General features: G+C 36.1%; 2 protein-coding genes across 2 annotated transcripts; one reads left to right on the top strand and one right to left on the bottom strand.

Annotated features, from left to right (window-relative positions):
- Positions 1-1,251: 1,251 nt before the first annotated feature.
- LOC132174556 (1-acyl-sn-glycerol-3-phosphate acyltransferase-like) lies at positions 1,252-3,935 on the bottom strand. The gene is made up of 5 exons (XM_088515006.1): positions 3,615-3,935; positions 2,403-2,552; positions 2,001-2,099; positions 1,831-1,923; positions 1,252-1,491 (listed from the first exon to the last, which is right to left on the bottom strand). The coding sequence occupies exons 1-5, from the start codon at positions 3,933-3,935 to the stop codon at positions 1,252-1,254; spliced, it is 903 nt and encodes a 300-aa protein (XP_088371132.1).
- Positions 3,936-8,663: 4,728 nt separating this feature from the next.
- LOC132175295 (heat shock 70 kDa protein 16) lies at positions 8,664-15,899 on the top strand. The gene is made up of 10 exons (XM_059587183.2): positions 8,664-8,832; positions 9,207-10,512; positions 11,693-11,905; positions 12,681-12,776; positions 12,878-13,033; positions 13,519-13,719; positions 14,336-14,482; positions 14,562-14,690; positions 14,780-14,910; positions 15,438-15,899. The coding sequence occupies exons 2-10, from the start codon at positions 9,343-9,345 to the stop codon at positions 15,478-15,480; spliced, it is 2,286 nt and encodes a 761-aa protein (XP_059443166.2). The 5' UTR covers positions 8,664-8,832; positions 9,207-9,342; the 3' UTR covers positions 15,481-15,899.
- The last annotated feature ends 206 nt before the right edge of the window (positions 15,900-16,105 follow it).

Raw genomic sequence — 16,105 nt, 5'->3', positions numbered from 1 at the left:
ACAATAACCCCAAAAGAAAATGCGGCAAACAGAAAATTGGATATGCGAATCAATTTATTAAAATATTTACTTTTATTTTTATTTTGTATTTTTTTTTTTTTTTTCTGGCTAGTTGCTTGTTCTGGCCTGTTTTATCTCTTTTGATAGAGTTCTTCCATTCTTCTGATCACGGAAGATTTAGTTTGGTTTCCTCTGCCGACTTCTATTGGTCATGCGGCAAGCCTTTTGGGGTTTGGTTCCATTTTCGAAACTTTGCCATATTTAATGGCCTTCTTATGCGATATCGGTTTGTTTGATGAGCCGAATCATTTATTTAACCCATTTTCAACGTTTCTCAAAAAGACTATGTCACCTTTATTTTTTATTTTCTTGTAATTGCTCTTCCCCTTTTCCTCAGCATTGAATAAAAAAAAAAAAAAAATTAAAAAAGAAAGAAAAAAAAAAATGCCGCAAACAGAAATCTGGAATATGCAAATCAATTTATTAAAATATTAACTTTTAACGTTTTCTGTCTCTTTTTTTTTTTTTTTTTTTTTCATTTGTACTTTTAATTTTTGTGAATGGTACAAAGAACAACACAAAATTCTTGAAGAATATTCTGAAATGTAAGCTCAAAGCAGTTCATTCTTTTATCCTTCAGAATATTCCAAATTGCAACCTTAAATCTGGGCCACAACTATATATGAAGCAGACGTCAAAGTCAACCATTTGATGTAAGTAACAAGTTATGGAAGAACCCATAATGCACATGTCGAATGTAAGGCCAACTACTAGTCTTCATGGTCAAGTAATTCCAAGCATGGCAGGAGGTTAACCTATACCACTGTCATACGACATAGTAAAATAGTAATGATATTTAGTAGACTGTTATACGACAACTTGATGATATGGGCCACCCACATTGAACTTGAGCAAAAAATGCTTTTGCTATTTGTTGAAATGATGGAATGAAATTAATACAAATGCATATACAAAGAGCAAAGGGATTGTGTAATCACTTCAATGCTGAAACTGATCATGGTTAATCTTACAAGGCTAAGAAAACCTAGGTAATATTGAATCTTGGTTGAGCAAAAAGCTCGGTTTATTGCAAGAGAATGAGCATTGTAATACACTTGCTCATGCTAATAGCAAAATTAATTCAATTATGCTTATTGTAGCAATCAATTAACATGGGACTTCCTTCTAAGACTTGAATATGATTAAAAAGATGAGGCACCTCAACTATGAATTGGAACTATTTCTGGGATCTTATAACACAAGAGGCCTCTGAGACTCAGGGAGGTGTTTGGCATATAAGTCATGTAACATCTTAATGTAGTCATCAATCTTGTCAGCTGTCCAATCAGCGGTAGTTATCGGAGGAAGATACTTAACCGTTAGCGGCGCTGGTCGAACATGTAAGCCGCCTTTCCTCCACGCTAGATGGGTACCTGTCAGGACCATGGGAACTATTGGAAGGCGTGATTGCAATGCCAAATGAACAAATCCCTGCAAGGACAAAGTGATAAATCAGCAATATGCAAAATGATAATTTGGTTTTAATCTTCAAATTATGGAAATTTGACTCCATTTGCAAGATTTGATACAACATTCATCATCCATATAAAGGTCTTCCTTAATCAAAGTAAAACAAACTTCACAGGAAGAGTAGTCGCAATCCCATTAGATGTCATCATCTAATTCACTGCATGATCTATTTCCAATTAGATGCACAGAAGTTAAGAACAATAACCAATTGAATTATTGCTCTTAACTGCATGATTTATATGAAAAACATGAGGGAAAGAAAAAAAACAAAAAAAGTTCCAGCAAGGTAAGAATTATTGCCTTTTTGAATGGGAGTAGTCGTCCAGTTTCGGACCTCGTGCCCTCAGGAAAAATGATCAAAGATAAGTTGTTTTTCACTACCGCACGGGCTGCCTGGGCATGAGAAGGATCACGAGTTAGAAATACAGACAAAGATGCCTGATAGACAATGTGCGGAAAAACAATGGAACCTCTTTCATGGATTCGATGGCTGCAGTCGGGTTGGATCGATCTATGCGCAGATGGTTTGCCAAAACATAAAGTTGTCCAAATAGGGGGTACCATATGATCTGCATAAGACAATTATTAAGTTACTGGACTTCCTCAATCCATTCCAGAAAGTATGTAAATCTAGTCTAGGCACAATGGCTATAAGCACAACCCTCTACTAGTGTATGTATCAGTGCATGACAAAGATAAATGTACTATAAGAGCAACTAGCAAGTAAAATCAAATATATATGATAGAGTTAACAAAATCAAGAGTAATCTTAGTAGTGGTACATAATACAATTTTAGATCTTTAAGAAATTAAGAATTTTTCAAAATCCAAAAGAAGATCTGCCATGTTTATTCACGAAGCATCGAACATACCTCCTTCTTGGCAATGCCAACAGTGCCAGTGGGAGTCAACCACATTATTAGAAAAATGTCCAGAGGAGATGCATGATTACTGATATAAATGGCCCTTTTATTAGAAAATTCAGCACCCTCAATCCTTATAGGATTTCCAAGGATCCACATCTGCCATCAATTTTCCAAAGCATTAATCGTCTACCGCAAAACCCCTCAAACCATCTAACCAAATAAACTGCAGGAAGGTAGTATAGGAGAATATTGAACAGCAAAAGCCCTATTGACATGTACTAATTCATGTACCAGAAATGTTTGTGGATTGGTATCAAATGTACTTCATGAAACCTAGGATATTATAGTCAGTTTGCCAACAATATTCTGTACTCCATTGTGATACGCTCAAAAATGTTGTACACATAAATCACTCCCCAAAGTCTCTAGTTATATATGGTATTGTTCCATGTACAGTTTTATTTCATACAACCTACCTTACTTTGATGCTATGTATGAAGAGTTTGAAGTTTCGCTTGAAAATAATTTTTTTTTTTTGATAAGTAAAGTAAGTTCATTAAAATAGTGCAAGGGACACAACCCAAACGCATATGGAATATACAAGAGAAAGAATCCAGCAAAGTCGAGAACAAGAAAAGAGAGCACAAAAATCTATAAAGTTAGAGACATTGAGAAAGGCATTTGCAGAGATCCATTCAAGCAAGGATTTAAGAAAACACATGCTCTGTAAGGTGCTCCTGAGGCAAGTTGTCTTTGAGTCTAAAGTTTGAAATGGAAGCTCTATTTATTTTTCAGAAGTATATTTTGAAGGAAACTCTTTCTCAACATTCTTTTCAGTTTGCTTTGAAATCATTATCTTGTGACCCATCTAAGCATTTTCTGTTTTTCACAAATTGCAACAGATGATACTCACAAATCAATGCCATACTGATACTGTCCATGCCATGACCACAGGAGTAAATGCTCAGACTTGTCAGCATTCAACAAGGAAAACCAAATTTGGATAATAGTTGGAAGAAAAAAAAACCACTCATATCAGCCTAATTTAACTCTTGACCAAATTTGGGTCTAATGGAAACAAAACAAAGAAAAGCATAATATTCAACTCTCATTTTCTTTTCCTCAATTTTCTCAGCAACCAAACAAATAATGAAAAAACCTTCAAAAATTCAGCACTGGCAAACTTAACATGAACCACAAAATCAAAAACGATCTTACCATCAATCTACCAGTCACATGTCCATATATATTCCCCTGCCTAATCCTCTCATAAGGCCATGGGAGAAGTACGAGCATGATCAACGCCCAAATGAATGTCGTAAACATCATCGTCAAGAAACATGTGACAATTCTTATCCAAGATATCAACACTGGACTCCACCCATCTTCATCCACAAACATATCGACCCTTCGCTTCAGTCCCAGTTCTTCATTCGCCAAAGTTTTCGGCTTTTCCTTCACATTAGGACTAGAACTTGCATCGAAGTAGCTCTCCAACCTTCTACTCCTCAGAAACGAACCAGTTCCAGTATTCTCCATAAGGAAATGATCAAAGTCTTTGCAGTATTTTGAGTACAATGATGCAGAGAATACCTGAACAGGGCAAGAACAGACCAAGATTTTAAGAAAAACTAAATATTAAATATACTAGAAAACGTACTGTTTGGCCGCTGAGAAAGTAAACCAAGTTTTGAAAAAATAAATTGGTTGAATGATTAAGGCTTCGTATTAGACTATCTACCAAAACGAAAGACCTCTCTTTGTTCAGTTTTCTAGGTAACCAAACAGAGCAAAAGCTGAATCCTAGTCAAACAAATACTGAAATACCGCATATTTTATAAAGAAGGTTCATCAGGAAACAAGCCACCAAAGCCTAAAAAAATATACAAGTAACTTTAACTTTAAGTCCGCATTAAAACTGGGTCAACAGGAAAACTGATTACGAAAGGCACTACCTATAATATTCCGTTTGGTTGCTGAGAAACTGGACGAACATTTAGCTTCCCAGAAAGCAAAAAGACCAAGAAACTTCCAAATGAGACGAGGCTCCTACAAACACATGGCATAGCTGAGTTGGGTCGGGTTTGGTTTACACTTTCCACGCATCAATGTTTTTTTTTCTTTTTTTTTTTCTTTTCTCGGCAGCCAAACAGACACAGCACAAGATTTGACGACAACACCCACCAAACTTTCTTTCCAAATATGACTTTGGCTTCCTCCTCTCGAATGCTTTGGGAAGAGTTCACGAAGCAATCCGATTGGATGGGATATGGTAAACAGTTGAGTGTTTGTGGGAACACGAGGAACAGAACAAGCAAGCAAAGGCCAAGACAGCGACAGTAGACACAGAAAAATAGAAAATGTTGTGACGCTAATAAGAGAGAAAAAAAAAAAAAAAAAAACAAAGCCACTCAAAATTTGTGACGTGGCAAAATGATACTGACAACTTTGTCTCTTTTTTATATGGTATCCAAATTATGGGGCTAATGTTTTGGCCACGTGGAGGTTGTGTTTGCTGGTTTTCCCATGTTGGAGGGATAGATTCTAATGTGCAACGTGATTTTCGTGTGAGTAATGATATCCCGAACAAAGTTTTCTTTTGGATCGGATAAATTTTTTTCAATTTAATATATAAAAATGATATATGTTCTTTAAACATATAAGATGTACATGTTCATTTAATAGTAATTAAAAACTAAGTAGAAATAAATTTTATTAAAAACTCGTACATCTCACATGTAATTAAAAAAATAAACACATATTATTTTTATAAATTAAGTTAAAATAAATTTCTTCAACCCAATTTGAAAAAAAAAACTTTGTCCATCCCCGGTTACTACGGTAAGTGAACCAGACCATTGTAGATAATATGCAAGAACAACATTTACCACACTAAGCATCCTAAATTAATACGAAATATCTCAGATCAAGTCAAGCAGTGGTTCTCAATCATCTTCATTTTCTTTGTTTGACAAAACAATAATTTACACCAACAATGAGCAATTGCATCTCTAAGATTGATCCCCAACCCTTTCAAGAAGGTCACCAAAACTTATTCAACATATTATCATCGGAAAATATACCATCATTCATTAAAACAGTTCATTTATATAAATATATAATATGAAAGTGAAAACTGTGAGGAATCTGATTAATGACTTGTTTGGGGAAATTGGATATTGAATCTAAAACGATGCTGAGTCTCTCAAGTCTGAACCATGCATGGAAAGCCAAAAAGCCTTCAACTTCAATTTTTTTTTTTTTTTTTTTTTTTGGGGGGGGGGGGGCTATTTAGGAATATAATTGGTAAAATAATTAAAATATATATATTCTTATCAATTTTTCTTTATTATGAATTTGTGACATTAATTTGTAAATAAGTTTATTTTAGTGATAGAAGCATAAATCAATACCCATATATATAACAAACCATATTAATTGAATTGTCAAGATACATGAATCAAGCTAATATACTGACATAGCAGCAGTATTCCTTATTATTTTTATTTTTTTAATTTGTGTTTATTCTTTAATTGAAGTTAGAGCTGGCAAAATGTGTTGGCGTGTCAGGTTCGTGTCAACCCGTTTATGACACGAACTCATTTATGCCAAACCTGAACACGACACGACCCGTGTACACGTTTAATTTAGATGTTAATAGGTTACAACCCGACACGACCCGAACCATGAACACATTTAAAGCCTAACAAAAAAGGTAAAATCCCAGCAACCTTACAAATTTGAAATAAACGTATCATAAACGAGTGACCCATTTACGACCCGAACCCGTTTAACATAAACTCTAACCCTAAAATTACGTGTCGTGTTCGTGTCGGGTTCGCGTATTGCGAGTTAAATTGCCAGCTCTAATTGAAGTTATTATAATTGATAGTTATGTGTTATGTTGGTTAAGAGGAGAATATATATTGCAAAATGCTTAATTGTTAAGCTACTTCCCTTGGGTCAGTCATTGAACCCAAAAAATAGTTGGTAGAGACTATCATATATCAATAACAAATTGTACTTGGGTAGTCTGTCTAACATTTATTTATTTATTATTCATATTAGAAATGGGTCTTTGGCCTAACTCAACCCAAAAACTAGCTCAAGAGTTGATGTTTTCCCTCACCCTTATAAATGACCAATCTCCTTAATACCCAGACAATGTGGGACTTTCAACACGCCCCCTCACGTGTGGCGGGAGGACATCCAAGCCAACACGTATGATAATGGGTGACGGTGGGCAACAGCCAATTAGGTTAGGCTTTGATACCATATTAGAAATGGGTCTTTGGCCTAACTCAACCCAAAACTTAGTTCAAGAGTTGAGGTTTCTCCTCACCCTTATAAATGACCAATCTCCTTAATACCCAAGCAATATGAGACTTCCAACAATTCATATATTTGTGTATATATAGATTGGAATCCGAATCTCTTGCAATTGAATTGTATTTAATTCATACAAACAATTTTTTTTTTTTTTTTTTTTTCTAATTGAATAAGGAAAGGGCTACAGGGAAGGATCTTTTCCACTTTTGATCCGGACGGAAGAAAAAGTGAGAGATCCTGAAAACAAAAAAGGGGTGGGCTCCCCAACAATAAACCCAAAATAAACTAAAACAATACAGAAATAAAAATAAAAGAGAAGGCCACCCCAACAACAAAGCCCAAATGGTAAAATACAGTGCAAATACAAGAACAAGTACTGGATCCAGTCCAAAAGGACCAAACAGCAGGCAATGGTAATTGCCAATGATCCCAAAAGAATCATAAGCAAGCCGGGCCTATTCCAGAACCGCACAAGGCGGTGCAGATTGCAAAGAAACTCCGTGAAGAGATCTTTGCGGGCAAACCAACAACCACTGTTAAATGGCTGTTGAAAAGTAGGCACTGCAGAAAACCAAAAATGAGCCGGCATAGGACGACCACCAACATCAATCTCCTCCTCAAAATCAAAACAAGTCATGGCAGGGAGATAAAAACCCACAAAAAACAATACAAACAGCAAATTAAAACTAAATTTACAGTAAAACAGAAATAAAATTACAACAAAAACAAGCACAAAGAACACCAAAAAACAAGGGCAGGGGCGGTGGTAGCCTGCCGAAGAACAGATCGGTTGAGAGAGTGTTAACATGACATACACCACTTTTTTCAAATGTGGCTCTCATCAAACCAATTAGACATATATCTGTCATTTATCTGGACTCCCTACAGATAAATGACACCAACTATTTCATCTCTTATCTGGGACTCCCTACAGAAGATATGAGCATCATCCTGCGCTGAAACCTCCTGACACGAGTCAACCCAGTGAGTGCCCCACTTGCTTCATTGCGATGCAGAACTCCAAAATGGGCAAGTCGAAGAGGAAGCTCTCTATATGAACGAACTCTATGTTGAAACATTAAACAGTGGGCAGGGCAATTCATTGGTTTCAATCCAAACTCGACTTGTTTTTCTACCTCAAATACAAACATGTTCTCCCTGTAATTTGCAACGTGACCAGATGTTTCCCAGAGTTGCATGTTGCACATGTTTGGTGACACAATCTCTTGGTAACCTCCTCGGTCTGGCGGTCTGGAGCCGCAGCAACCCCTAATGCTTTTTCAAGACGAGATGAGCCATAACTTGATCTCAACTTTAGAGATGACGACTAAGATCATAATAGCAAGTAACTATTAAATAGAGATTAGGGCAACAATATTTAATAGACTTTCATACGACTAATATACAACTTAATGATCTCGTAATGAAAATCAGTCATCAAATTAGAACTTGAAAAAAAAAAAAAATGCTGATTTTGTCGTATCATCTTAGTTGAATAACTATAAGAGTATGGGCGGAACTAGGTAAGGCTTTCGGGGGGCTAAAATTTTAAAATTACCCCAAAATTTTTTTTTTTTTTTTTTTTTTTTTTTTTTTTTTTTTAATGTAATAAGTCCTCCCAAAATTTTAAAACTATCCTTAAATTTTAAACTTTTTTCGGTTATGTCCCCCACACTTCAATGTCTCATTTTGCACTCATGTATAAGAGTCTACTAAATATTTTTATTTTATATAATATATAAACCTAGTCCTATCCTTTTATCTTTCTTCAATTTCTAATTTCTTGATGTTTCTACTTTCTTGTAATCCCTGGACCAATAATGCAACATTGAAAATATATAGGGTATGATAATAAATATACAAAACATAAGGGTACCATTTAAACAAACCATTATCTTTTTCGAGCCCCACAAGAATCGATTATTATTACAATTCGAAGATGGTTGGAGGACTTGGAGCATTTTTTGCCATCGCCGCTTCGCGAACAATCCGCAGGTTTTCTCTCTCTGCCACCAGTAACTTCCTCCATTGTATTATTCTTCTTCAGTTTCTGAGGGTTCCATTTGATTTCTTCGCCTTTCTCGTCCAAAAGTTGTCTCTGAATCAGGTACTTCAATCTTCTTAACCTGGCAAAGTGGCAAAGTTTTCTTCTTTTTCTTTTTGAAAATTTGGTGGATTAGCTTATGATATAGAACATTGGTGCTGTTTTTGGTTGGTGGGTAAATGGAGGAAAATAAATTTTGAGTATTTGGGTCTCGCTGTTTTGGTTTCCAAAACTTGAAAAGGTCAATACATGTATGCTGATTGATTAGTTTAGGCTCCATCATAGAATGTGGAGAATTTGATTTCTTGGATCACCAAATGTTAAAAGAAACATAGCCTTGATTGATTAGAGAGAGTTTAAATTTATTTGGATATTGTTCTTATAAGCTTGAGCGGTAAATCTCACCGTTTTTTTTTTCAATTGATGATGAAATTTAGGTTTGGGTAACAATTGTGAGGATGGAGTCTTAAGTTGGTTGGTTGACGACGAAAGTGGAAATTTGGACTTGATTTAGTCTCTTCTCTTTGCGTTCGAGCTTAAATTGTGGTTTAGTCTGATTCCGGGTGAGTTGAAATGAGTGTGGTGGGGTTTGATATTGGAAATGAGAACTGTGTTATAGCCGTGGTTAAGCAACGGGGTGTTGATGTTTTATTGAATGATGAATCAGAACGTGAAACCCCAGCAGTGGTATGTTTTGGGGAGAAGCAACGGTTTCTGGGGTCTGCTGGTGCTGCTACTGCAATGATGAACCTGAAATCCACGATATCTCAGGTGAAGAGACTGATTGGCAGGAAATTTGCAGAAGCAGATGTGCAAAATGAGCTAAAAATGTTCCCTGTTGAGACTTCCGAGGGTCCAGATGGGGGCATTTTGATTCACTTGAAGTACCTGGGTGAGAGCCATACTTTTACCCCAGTTCAGATTATGGCAATGCTCTTTGCTCATTTGAAAGAGATAGCAGAGAAAAGTTTGGAAATGCCCGTTTCAGATTGTGTAATTGGGGTCCCATCATACTTTACAGACTTGCAGAGACGTGCATATTTGAATGCTGCGACGATTGCTGGGTTGAAGCCTTTGAGATTGATGCATGACTGTACTGCAACTGCACTCAGTTATGGGATTTACAAAACAGATTTCCCTAGTTCTGGTCCAACTTATGTCGCATTTGTTGACATTGGTCATTGTGATACTCAGGTCTCTATTGCATCATTTGAGGGTGGACATATGAGGATATTATCACATACTTTTGACAGCAGCTTGGGGGGGAGAGACTTCGATGAGGTTTTGTTTAGTCATTTTGCTGCACAATTCAAGGAGCAGTACAATATTGATGTGTACTCTAATGTCAAGGCTAGTATCAGGCTGCGGGCAGCATGTGAGAAGCTTAAGAAAGTTTTGAGTGCAAATCCAGTGGCACCTCTGAATATTGAATGTTTGATGGAGGAGAAAGATGTTAAGGGCTTCATGAAGAGGGAAGAATTTGAGAAGCTGGCTTCGGGACTATTGGATAGGATTAGCATTCCTTGTAAGAAAGCCTTGGCTGATGCAGGTTTGGCTGCAGTGAAGATCCATTCTGTTGAGCTTGTTGGCTCAGGGTCTAGGATTCCAGCCATTACTAGATTGCTAGCTTCTCTATTCAGGAGAGAACCCAGCCGGAAACTGAATGCAAGTGAGTGTGTGGCACGCGGATGTGCTCTTCAGTGTGCAATGCTTAGTCCAGTTTTTCGGGTCAAAGAATATGAGGTTAGTAGTTTGAAATGAATTATTGATTCTTGGCTACAGATATGTGTTGTGTATTGTTCTTTGACAACGTCATTATACATATATTACTATTGACTATTAGGACCACAAGACTATATTACTAGGATGTTGTGATAAGTAATTCAATTTCATTAAAAGAACATAGGGGTGCAACCCTAGTACACAAGAAGTACCCCTTATATACAGAAAAAGAGGAACAAAAATTCAAAAACTCAGAAAAATTAGAAACATGCAGACTATTACACGTTGCTATCCATGTGTAGAGAGATTGTAACATCCTTTTTCAGCTCTAACAACGCAGACTCAATCTTCAAAGCTTCTTGCATTTCGTTCTCTCAAAATACATCACATTAGACACAAAAGAGCCAACCTCCACATTTCCAAAGCATTATGGTTTCCTATTTGTCGTCTCCAGCTTTTACCAACAATTCACTCACCCTTCTAGGCATAACCTTAATAACACCAAACTAATGAAAAAGTGAACTCCATAATTCTCTTGCAATCTAACAATGAAAAATGAGGTGATCAATAGATTCCACACTTTTCTTGCCCATATAGCGCCAATCCACCACAATAACGTTTCCTTTCTTAAGTTATTTAAAGTCAAGATTTTCCCTAAAGTTGCTGTCCATACGAAGAATACTACTCTCAAAGGAGTCTTAACTCTCCAAATACTCTTCCACGAAAAAGTGGAACTTACAAGAATAGAAAACACATGATAGTAGGACTTCACTTCAAAAAATTTCATTTTAGAAGGTATCCAACAAATTCTATCCTCACCTCCTTGCCTTAATCTTTGAGAATACAACAACTCAGAGAAAGAAGAGATCACTTCCACCTCCCAAAACTAAGAATGAGTCTTCTGATGTTTGATACATACGTGTTTCTTAAACCGCTGTGTTACTAATTCCTGTTTATTGGGGTGTCCTTTGTATTCCCACGACTTTCTTCTTGGAGTAATCATAAACCACTTATCTTGTTTGTGTCATTTATGAGTAATTTCTTTCTTTTTCCTATCTTCATTCTCTAGGGCCATGATTTCTGAATTACAAAAATTGTAGTATCATGTGCTACATGATTTAACTCAGTCAGGAACATATATACTTGTTTGGTTTATTCTTGCATATTTGGTATGTAATTTCCATGGTATGTTATTATGCAGGTTCAAGATGTAATTCCTTTCTCCATAGGATTCTCATCAGAAGAAGGCCCAATTTGCACAGGGTCAAATGGCATATTGTTTCCTAGAGGCCAACCCATTCCTAGTGTTAAAGTTCTGTCATTACAACGAAGCAGTTCATTCCATTTGGAAGCATTCTATGCTAATTTAGATGAGTTGCCCGCAGGCGTTTCACCTAAAATTAGTTGTTTCACGGTATGCGTCCTTTGAAGTGTTTTGCTTACATGAAAAATTTTAGAACTCCTGTTCTTTGAGTTCTACTGGCCATCCCAGCCCGACCAAAAGAAAAGGCATTGGAGAGTTATAGGATTTATTCACATTATTCTATTTGTGGCTTTGTTTAACTTGGTTTGCTTAGTAATTGCTATGGGTAGGCTTTATTCCTCATAGTTGTTTTCTGATTGGTGATGGATGATGGCTTTGTTTATTGGACAGGTGCATGCTGCATTGTGCTTACTGTTGTATAAAAATTCTTAAAGAGGCTTCTTGAAAATAAGCTGCTGATTGATTCAGTGTACAACCTTAGTAGGCCGCAAATGAAAAAAGCCATTTACAAATAGCTCAAGCTCCACCTAGCTTTTTTCGTGTTCATTAATCATAGAAACATGCAAGCTCAAGCCCACTTTCAACCTCATCTTGTAAACAAGCCAAGCGTGAACATTTTTTACCGCAGTTTGCTTAGGCTCATGGATAACATGCACATGCAAATACATAATTTATTTGATTCTCGACTATTTATGTGTGATAAGAGCACTTAAAGTTTTAACTGAGACAATGATTTGCATATTTCAAGAGTTTACGACTATTTACAATGTTGCACCAAATTATATGTTCTCTAAATGAGTACTTGACTTTGAGAGAATAGTTATCATTAGAAAAAATAAAAGTTTATAGTTTTTTGGCTTGATGATGATATCATTTCTGATGCATCAGAAAGATTTGTGTCTTATCAAACCTTTCTTTTTAACAGATTGGCCCTTTCCAGAGCTCCCATGGTGAAAAGGAAAGGGTTAAAGTTAAAGTTCAATTAAACCTCCATGGCATTGTCAGTGTTAAATCAGCTACGGTTACGTCGGTTAGTAAGAAGTCTCAATTTCTTGTTGGCCTTTTGAGTTTGTCATTTCATAGAAATTTTACTGTGTGGTATAAATCTTATTACAACTTCAGTTGATAGAAGATCATGTAGATGGTTCAGTCACAAGGGGCAATACCCATTCGAATGTGGACAAAATGGATGCTGAATGTTCTTCTGCTGGTCCTGATATGTTTGCAAATGGTGTTGAAGATAGTACCTGTACACAGTCAAAATCTTCACATGCTTCTGTAAGTTTGGAGTCGATTTCATCATTCTTGTACAGAACTCTACTTTCTCATTCATGTGTGCTTGCTGCATCCTTAAATTAGTAAGCTTTTTTCCTTCTTAGATGTCTCAAAAGTATTTTCCATGGTTGGAAATCCGTAAGTAACTTTTACTCACTTCCCCAAAGCACCCTTTATCATGGTACTGACACATGTTAGAGAAAATTATAATTTTTCATTAGAGTACAATTAAGAATAAATTAGAATACCAAATTGTAAAACATAGGTGTGGATGCTTTAGAGCACTTTCTAGAGAACATTGCTTTTTAAACTAGAAAATGGTTTAGAATGGGGGGGAGTACATGTGGAATAGGTATAGCGTCTCTGTTTTGTAAAAAATCATGTCCTTGCCTGACAAATTTAAAGTTAAAAGCCATGGAGGAAATGTAAAATTAACTAGTGTAATCCTCAGAAATGCAAAATTAACTCGTGTAATCCTCCTCCTGCAGGCTGATGGAGTGAGAAAAGATAGAGTAACTAGGAGGCTTGAGATACCGGTAACTGAAAATATATATGGTGGAATGACCATGGCTGAGCTCTCTGAAGCCCAAGAAAAAGAAATTCAGCTGGCCCAGCAGGACAGAACTATGGAACAAACCAAAGACAAGAAGAATGCCTTGGAGTCTTATGTGTATGAGATGCGGAATAAGGTATAGCATGTGTACTTTTCCTGAGACATATATAGATCCTTTTGTTTTATGACTCAACATGGTCAAACACTTAGTTGACATCTATTTGGTTCTCGTAAACCTCTCTTGACTACACTTGATTTGCTGAGTAAGTATTATGACTTAATGCCAACACTCTGCCATGATAAACGGCTTATTCTAACTCATAAGCAACTGATATAATCACATGTAGATGGTAACAATGTAACACAACATACTGCATGGTGCTCATACTTTTAACTCATCAATTTTAACTTTCATTATGGTTATAAGAAATATCTTACTTCTTAGCAACTGATATAATTACATTGTTAGATGAAGAATCTTCTTGGTTTCATTCTATTACAAAATTTTAGCTTGTAATTCTCATATTGTCATCCTGAGGTAATATTTATTATTATCTTAAGCAACAAAACAAATGATTTGTGTCAATATATTGTGGGATAACCATACCCATTCTAGATCCCAGGTAGAAAAGATTAATATGTTATCCTGGTATCTCTGTTCATGTCATCGTCCATCTTGAGGCAACAATATAGATATAGTTCCATCTTTCTCCATGGGCTGGCTTCTCAAATAATCATGTGTATGTGAATAGCTGTTCAACACATATCGGAGCTTTGCAAATGATCAGGAGAGGGACGGCATCTCTAGGAGCCTACAGCAGACAGAGGAGTGGCTCTATGAGGATGGGGATGACGAAACTGAACATGCTTACACTTCAAAATTGGAGGATCTTAAGAAGGTTATTTTCACATCTCTAAATTCATTAGTTCATCTTTATTTTTTCCTTCTCCTTGCTTGACTCTCTTTATTTCTTATAGTTGGTGGATCCAATTGAGAATCGTTATAAAGATGAAGAAGAAAGAGCACAAGCTACAAGAGATCTGCTAAACTCCATTGTGGATTATAGGATGTCTGTGGGTTCGATCCCACCTAAGGAGCAAGAAACGGTGTGCTATTAAATTGGCAATGATGACTATTGTATATCTGATTCTGTTTTGATAATGTTCTCAGTGTTTTTGACTTTCAATGTTTTCAGATCATTAATGAGTGCAATAAAGCAGAGCAGTGGCTAAGGGAGAAATCCCAACAACAAGAAGCTATGCCTAAGAACACCGACCCAGTATTATGGTCAAGTGATATCAAGAGCAGGAAAGAGGATTTGGACATGTATTACTCTTGTGCTGTTTTTATTTGCATGCCAAAAATCTCCACATTATATTGTTCCACTTGTGTAGGTCAGAAGGCGCAGAATATATGGAATCAACTCTGTAGCAGTTACTGAAAATAGAATTTTCAAATTGGCACTCAATCTATCAATGTTTAGATAGGGAAAAGGGATTTTGGCCTAGTTTTTTCAAATTGGCACTCTATATCAGCATATTTGCTGTAGATTTTCCAACGGTCCAGACTTAATTCTAAGTATTTTACAAGAAAGAAAGAGAAAATAAAATTAAATCTGGACTATTGAAAAAACTACAACACGTGGTTCTTTTATAGCACCTAAGCCAAATCCAGGGAAAATATTTCAGTAGGGAAGGCTATGATCATTCAATTGGGTCAATTGTTTACTGAACATATTATACCAAAATTTTTTACTTATTTTACATCATTCCGAAACTTGTATTACAATTCTTATCACTGATAATCTCTAATTTATTTCAAGACTAATGATGTTTCATTTAAATATTTTTCAGGACATGCAAGCACATACTGAGATCAAAGGCTTCTCCATATTAAGAGGACTCAGGGCCAGACCAGCACAGCAGTTCCAGTCACACATGAAGAGTCTGATGTGGTTCTCATCTGCTTTCTGACAAATGTAGATCTTCTTCTTCTTCTTTTTTTCTTTTTTTTTCCCCAATTTTAACTCCTTTTCTCTTTTGTGAATTGAGACGGGGGTTCTTATCCAAGAGAAGTGTAGTTAACATAAGCCCTAGTTTTTGCTTGTTGGTCAAGGTCTCTGCTAGTGCTTTTTAGAATGATAATATAAAGAGTTGTGAGGGATTTGTGGATCCTGTTAAATTGGGTCTGCCCTGCTGCCTGCTGTAGAAAGGCTTCTCTTTGAACAGTTTTCTTAATTTACATCATGTAGTTTAGGGCATAATTATGGTTTCACAAGATGTTTTTCACATTCTTTACAGGATGTATTATTTTCATCCTTCATGTCATTTCACGGATCAAATTTTTATTCGGCTTTCAAAATCCCGGATGGGAATAATTGATTGCAATTGAAAAAAAAACCTTATGAACAGAACTTTCTTGTTATTTATGCTTGTGGGATTAATCTCTCTCTCTCTCTCTCTAAACATGATTGTGTGATTACAGTACTCAAAGCTTTTAAGATACTGCAAACTAAAAGTGT

The sequence above is a fragment of the Corylus avellana genome, chromosome 3, assembly GCF_965113065.1.
Source record: "Corylus avellana chromosome 3, dhCorAvel1.hap1.2, whole genome shotgun sequence".
Taxonomy (NCBI): Eukaryota; Viridiplantae; Streptophyta; class Magnoliopsida; order Fagales; family Betulaceae; genus Corylus; species Corylus avellana.
The sequence above is the reverse complement of the archived record's forward strand: the minus strand, read 5'-3'. Positions and strand labels throughout refer to the sequence as shown.